Here is a 7,500-nt window from a genome sequence, read left to right on the forward strand (position 1 = left end):
CTCGAAAGTTTTTAACTGCATATAGCCAGTGAACGTTTTTTATAATTTTTTAATATGTTTTACCCTGGCTACGGTTCTTCTATTTTTAAACTCCATGGTTTGCTTAGAGGTCTAGCATGCAATATTGACGAGCAAGAGCGGTGTACGTGATATTTTTAGGCAGGTTTGAGTCTCGCTTGCAGACAAACTAACTTTTTTTTTCTTACTGTAATTATTCCTGCAATTACCAGGCGATGCATTTTCTATAAATGTTTTATAGCGTTCTGCTTTAAGTGTATTAAAATAATTACAATGTAGTCAGGCATAAGCTTGGGTTTTTTTCTTCATCTTCTACGCTGCAGAACTCTCTCGTAGTTAACAATGTATCCTGCACTTCATAAAGGCCAGTCATGATAAGTGAATTTTTTTATTCATTTTATATAAATTAAATAAGCACATTTCGTCTGTTTTGTATGAGTTCACTGATAAATGACCAGGTTTGCTTTGAAAGCATTGAGCTTTGAAGCATTTGTGCACAGCTTTAATTAATATTGTTGTGATTGCTATACATGATGCTATGAGTAACGCCAGTCGAAGCTCTCAGACAATCTTGGACTGAATAAAATGGAACAGCAAACCCCCATCCCCCCAAAGCAAAGATGAAGCCACACAAAAGCCAAAGCGTGCCATTTTCCCATCCTTGATTTGGGGGGTGGGGAGGGGGTACAAATTTCCCATCTATTTTGTCCAGAATTGTAACTGCCCCCCACTGCTCTCTTGATGACCCTCCACCCCACCCATCCCTAAAAACCACCACCCACCCCACCCAACCCCCCTAAAAAACATCTTGAGGGCGAACTGCACTCATTGTGGGGGGCAAAATGATTTTAGATTTTTTTCATCCAAAAAGGTTATGAGGTTTGGGTTTGGACCCTACATAGAGAGATTCATACAGATATTCATATTAAAATTAGCAAACACCTGCCAAAATACTATTTTAAACATCTTTATTATCCTCATGGCTTCAAAACGCCAAACATTCATTGCACTATTTGAAATCATCGCTCCATGCATCCTAATTCTGGAGTAGGGTCAATCGAACACACCCCTAATGTACCTAATACTTTGTTGCAGGTGGTCACAAGCCTTGGTGGTCAACTGGTTAATGATGTTGATAGTTGTACACATCTTGTTACAGACAAGGTGAGGAAAAGTGCTTAAGGACGTTCACACCCATTGCTACTGCGCATTTTTTCGCACATGTCATGCACTCGTCATGCATTGTAGACCACAAAGGTAAACACGATGCTAAACCACAAGAATGGAACGTGAAAGCATGTGGCATCTTTGGATAGCTCTGGACCCAGGTCTTCTCGGAAATGTCATGCAATGGGGTGACAGTGCGAATAGACAATCGCTTTGAGAACTTCGCAACGATTTCACTCTCTTGAATGCTCGGTGACCCCCATTTTTCTTTCCGTAGATCACTTCCTTTCCTGATTTTGTCCATTTTAACAAAAAAACAAAAAAATCTGTATGTGAGAAGTTACAAATATTTCGCTTTTTATGCTCTCGTGCGACCAAAATTTTCTTTCTTTGACTAATATGCATCGTTTTTCAAGGTCTATTTCACCTCAAAAAAAGACATCAGCTTCAAAAGTTTGTTTAGTTATATTAGTTATGTTGAATTGAGTAAGTTTACCTGATCTAAATTTCACTAATGTAGCTTTTTTATTGCTGACAGTTGTAAGCTTAAGATTGTCTTAAAATAACGCAAGTTTCTAAAAGTGCACCTCAGGATCTCAAAAAGAAGCACGGTGACCCCCCATTTCTTTGCCTTTTTGGCAAAAGTAGATCATTACCTTTCTGCGTGGCAAGTTTGAAAAAAATCTGTATGTGGGAACGTTTTGGGCAAGAACGTCCTTAAGTTGGTGCGTTAATTATTTGGGTTTTGCTTCCTAGGCATAGTGTATTTCTTTGGATCCAAGGAGTCGAGTAGCAACTCAAGACTCAAGAAAGCTACATGTACCATATCTATTATCAGACTTAACCCTTTAACTCCTGAACTGCCCCTTATTGACGAGTAAAATCTATTAAGTCTCACCCCCCAGGAGTCAATGGGTTAAAATTTCTGTAGTCTTTCTCGTTTGATTTAGACATCCTCTTGATTTGGTAACTAAACACCCATTTCAGCACGTCTTTCATGAATCCCTGTAGATAAGCATTATTATTATTATTATTATTAGAGCGGTTTTCAAATCAGTGTCGTAAAACCAAAACCAAAGTAATTACTTTGGCCAATCAAAAAGCATGGAGACAATCCGTTAAACCAATCAAAACTCTAAGTAATTACACGTAGCCGACACAAAGCGCGGGAAAATGTGCATGCGTGAGCCGCAATTGGTTTTGGTTTCACTTCTGATTGGTTGAAAAAATGACGCGAGAACTTGAACCAATAAATGAGTGAAGTAATCGTAAACCAAAGTAGTTCTTTTTTATTTTTTTATTATTTTTGTTATTTTTATTTTCTTAATTTTAAATTTTACAATACTAAAAAAAATGTACATTACGATACAATAGACATACAGTACAATGGTAAACACTATTAACATTACAATACAATAACCTACTAATAAATCAAAACGTCAAATAATACATCAAAAGTAGTTCACCTCTATTACAACACTTTAGCAGGCCATATGTCCTATTATTACAGGGTAGATATCTAAGGCACTCAAGAGGACACCTGATGTTAAGGATTTGCTAGAAATATCTATATTATGTATTTTGTATGGGGACTCGGTTTATCGCATTGTTGAATCATAAATAAGGTAAAAGTGGCTCCCATTTCTTTGGAATTGTTTGGGTGTTTTCAATGGAATTGTTCACGTACTCATTGTTTTCAATTTGATAAATATGCTTAAAATAACGAAGAAAATCATCTAGTTTGGGTTTTCTTTCTCTGTGTCGGCATAACCACATGTAATATTTAGCGCTCAAAAGGCAAAAGTTTATTTGGAGTTTGTTTTTAGTCAGGTTATCTGGCCTCAGACCCAACGCAGTATCTTCTTGCAATAAAACATCAATAACCTGACAATCTTGCAGCCACGAAAGCACACTATACCAAAAAGTTCTGGTGTTTTCACACTTCCAAAAAACGTGCAGCAAATTTTCTGTTTCGGATTGGCAAAAACAGCATTTTTCGCTTTTTACTACTCCTATCTTTTTAAGAAAATTTATTGGTTGCCAAACGGGGATGTAAAAATTTAAAATTGAAGGTTATGAGTTTCGAGTTTTTGGTACATTGAAAGGCCAACTGGTAAGCTGCGCTCCAATCAATCTTTTCATCTTGTGGGAGGATAAGGTCATTGCTCCATTTCTCCTGACACGAAAGAGGTTGCGCACTTTTGAAAGAGATTAACTTCTTATTTACAAGTCTAGTTGGCTTTGCACACTGACTCTAGAAATTTCGTAAACATACATTCATATTTGTAGTATACCTCGTTTTGATGAAGACTTTTGATTGTAGAAACTATTCCAAAGTAGTCAAGGAACCTGATTTTAAGGTTATTTGTTTTGAAAATCAGTCCAAGTGAGAAAGCTGGTGGAGTTGTCCCATAAATGTTCAACCTTTATTACACCTTTAGCGTACCAATCTTTACAAAAAACAGGTCTATTACCGATCCGTATCAAGGAATTGGACCACAATGGCAACGACCTCAAATGATCCTCAGATGACACTTTTGCCTCAAAAAAAAAAAATTCACTCCAGATTTCCAGAATTTCCTTAACAAAGGAGCAAGATATTGTGGTCAAGCTTGAAATATCCTTCTTATTCAAATTACCTCTCAGTAATAGTACGTCTCCTCCATACTGTTGAAGCTCCAAGTCAATAAGGGTTTTCCAGTTACCGCAGTTATTAATGTCAAGGTACTTTTTGATCCAAGTGGCTTTTAAGGATTTGTTGAAAGAAAATATATCCATCATTTTTATTCCTCCTTCTGCGATATCGTTTATCACAACATTTCTTTTTATTTTGTCGCCTTTACCGTTGATTTCCTTCAATACTTTTTCATTTGTTCCCAAAGAGGAAAGAATATATACTAATTGAGATGCAGCAAGACTCTTTATTACCGTGATTTTCCCTATAAGGCTAAGCCTGCGAAATTTCCAGCAACCTAAGATCGCTCTTACTTTTTCTAGTTTCTCATTGTAATTGTGAAGCATGGTTATATCTGGATTTGTCGAGAGCCATACACCAAGAGTTTTGACCTTTTCTCTTTGCCATTTGAAGTCAGCGTCAGGGCATAGCTAAAGAGGCGAGTTCGCCTTGGACCCTATCCATAAGGCCTCTGTTTTTTTGCTATTGAGTCTGAGGCCAGATGCCCTGCCAAAACTATCCAAAAGCTCTATAGACTCTTTAGAGATTCCTCAGAACCGTCTAAAACAAGTGTTGTATCATCGGCGTACTGACTCAATTTAATCTCGGTGTCCTTTAAAGTTATGCCCCTGATCTTCTTGCTTTTGCGAAAGGTTTCGGCCATTATTTCTGCTGCAAGAATGAAAAGGTAAGGTGACAACGGGCAGCCCTGCCTTACTCCCCTGCTAAGTTTAAAGAAATTAATCGACCATCCGTTGTTAAGGATACAACTTTCTATGTTACAGTAAAACACTTTTACCCATTTGATGAGAGTTGGGCCAAAACCAAAATGCTCAAGGGTTTTATGAATAAAAGGCCATTCGAGAGAGTCAAAAGCTTTTTCAAAGTCAAGAAAAAGAGAAGTCCCGGAATATCTTTTGCTGCTGTCTATTTGATAACGCTGTCTATAAGCCGTAGATTCTCCCCTATAAATCTGTCTTTGATAAAGCCTGTTTGGTAATGTGATATAAGCTTAGGGAGCATACTTTTTATCCGGCTTGCTATAGCTTTAGTTGCAATCTTATAATCGCAGTTTAAGAGCGTGAGTGGTCGCCAATTCTTTATCAAATTAGGATCCGTATCTTTTTTTGGAATCAACTTGATAACACCACGTCTTTGTGAGACTGAAAGCTTTCCAGCATCCTAAGAGTAATTTAAAGCACTAATCAAGATTTGACTCACATCCCTCCAAAAGACTTTGTAGAATTCACATGGCAATCCATCCGTCCCAGGTGTTCTATCCGAGGTCATGTTTTTTAGAGCCTCCAGGCATTCTTTTTCATTGATTAGCCCTTCGCATAACAGCCGTTCTTCTTTATTCAGAACCTTTTCATTGTGATGCGGCGCAAAAGTGAAAGCTGTGATATATTCCTTTGCTGTTTTAGTAGAATATAGGTCCTTATAAAACGTTTCACATTGACTTAATATCTCTTTATCTGTAAGGGCAAGAGCATTATCATCTATTTTGAGCTGGGGTATCGTCGCTTGTTTACAGTGCCTCTTTTCCAAATTCAGAAAATATTTCGTGTTTTTTTCACCTTCATTATACCATCGAGATATCGATCGCAAAATCGCCCCTTTTGTTTGGTATTCAACTATTCTTTCTAATTCCTGTTTCTTTGTTTCTAGTTGCACCCACAAATTTTGTTTTTGAGAGTCATCTACTGAAGCGTCAGATATACGTTTTTCTAAAATTGCTATTGACTGTTGGATTTCGTTCTGCTCTGATGCCATTTTCTTCTTTTTCTTTATGCCAAAATTAATAGAACTCTCTCTCTCTCACTTTCAATTTCACCATTTCCCACAGCAAGCTAGGGTCAACAGAATCGTCTTCCTTAGTTTTCTGTATGGTTGATTTAATCTGGCTTACGTATTCAGTCTCTTTTAAAAAAGAAGTGTTGAGTTTCCAAAATCCCTGGCCTCTGGCATTGGAATGTACAGAGAAAAACAAAGAAATCATCGAATGATCCGTTTTATATGCTGGTATGATATCAGCTTCATTGATGTTACAAAAAGTGCTCTGATTAACAAGAAAAAAATCAAGCCTGCTGTGAACTTCAGGTCGTCTTTGTCGCCACGTGAATCTGGAAAGATCGGAATGTAGAACCCTCCACGCATCAATTAGATCTAAGTCTTCACAGAAGGTTTTAGTAACTTCTAAAGACTTTTGATGAGTTCTGGCAAGGTCGTCCCTTTTGTCTTTTTCGAGGTCAAGTACTAGGTTAAAATCGCCTCCGATTATTATCTCTTAGCATTTAAAATCCGACAAATGATCAAAAAAGGAGGTGAAAAATATTGCATCGTCTTCATTAGGACCATATAAATTTGCCAGGGTTGAAAGTTTTCCGTTTGTTTCTAAATCGCAAATTCTAAAGCGTCCCATGGGGTCGGAAAAGGATTTCGTAATTTTAGAACTGAAATTGTTGTTGAAAAGCATCGCAACCCCGGCCTTTTTGGTAGAGCAACAGCTGAATATGGCTTGATAGCCCCATTCGGCTCTCCAATCGTACATAGTGTCTGTGGTACAATGGGCCTCTTGAATGAAGTAGATAGACATTTGCTTTGCTCATAACCAGTTAAAAACCTCTCGTCGCTTAAACCGGTCCCCTAATCCTCGTACATTAATCGATCCTATTTTCAATTCCATAACTTAAGGTAGATAAGGTTGGCCTGTTTTTCTCATGAGTGCTTTTGGTGGTTCAGGGACACATGACCTGCTTACATTAAACATTACATTACATACAAGAAAAACTAAAGAATAAAAATGAAGCAAACACCAATACACATAAAATAAGTATTTTAGGACCATACGGATGACCATGAGGATAAAGTCGTGAGGTGTTAACTTTCCAAGACTTTTGATAAAAAAAACAGTAATCACCGCCATGAAAACTATTTGTTCGGCCAGTCATTTCTCTTAAGCTTCCTTATTACCTGCAGTATCCAGTTCATTCAATAAGTGTTCAGGAATGTTCTCCGAGTTATATCTCTGTCCCCCAATGTGTAACCATCGGCCCACAACTTTCACCTCATCACCTTTTTTCTTGGCTTTGTGCATCGCTTTTATCAACTTTCTTCTGTCTGCCTGAACCAAAGTAATTCGCTAATTACTTTTGACACTCATTTGAAAACTGCTCTATGGTTAATTTCTCTTAGTACAAGAGTGATTTCATCATACTGGCTGTGTTAAAAGGCCTCTTCCTTTTATTTTATTTTTTTTTGCCTTTTAGGTGCGACGTACTGTCAAGTTTTTATGTGGTCTTTCTAGAGGTGTTATTATTGTTCAGCCATCATGGTTAGAAGCTTGCAAGAAAGCAAAGAGTTTTGTGGGTAAGAATGGAAGTGTTTGCCGATGTTGAACATGTGCTATACTCACATGGAAGTCAAAACAATCCTTTGTTTGTCATAATTTGCAATTATATAGATACATCACCATTCTTAGTCAAGGACAGAGATGCAGAGGAGCAGTTCAAGTTTGACTTACAAAGGCAAGGTTTCTTTTGTTTATTTGCTAATTTAAGACTCACCAGCCTAGTTTGCATGGACAAAATACAAAACATCAGGCACCTATTTTTACAGTACCTTGTATTTCACTCAATTAT

At 37.4% G+C, this 7,500-nt stretch overlaps 1 protein-coding gene across 5 annotated transcripts in view; it reads left to right on the forward strand.

Annotated features, from left to right (window-relative positions):
• LOC137987831 (mediator of DNA damage checkpoint protein 1-like) overlaps positions 1-7,500 on the forward strand; it is a 98,669-nt gene that overhangs the window by 86,904 nt on the left and 4,265 nt on the right. For all 5 annotated transcript variants that reach the window (XM_068833912.1, XM_068833910.1, XM_068833911.1 and 2 more), the window contains 3 exons: positions 1,114-1,182; positions 7,129-7,228; positions 7,323-7,386. In XM_068833912.1, the coding sequence (XP_068690013.1) occupies positions 1,114-1,182; positions 7,129-7,228; positions 7,323-7,386 (233 nt within the window). The remainder of the gene's footprint in view (positions 1-1,113; positions 1,183-7,128; positions 7,229-7,322; positions 7,387-7,500) is intronic.

The sequence above is a fragment of the Montipora foliosa genome, unplaced genomic scaffold (genome assembly GCF_036669935.1).
Source record: "Montipora foliosa isolate CH-2021 unplaced genomic scaffold, ASM3666993v2 scaffold_390, whole genome shotgun sequence".
NCBI lineage: Eukaryota > Metazoa > Cnidaria > Anthozoa > Scleractinia > Acroporidae > Montipora > Montipora foliosa.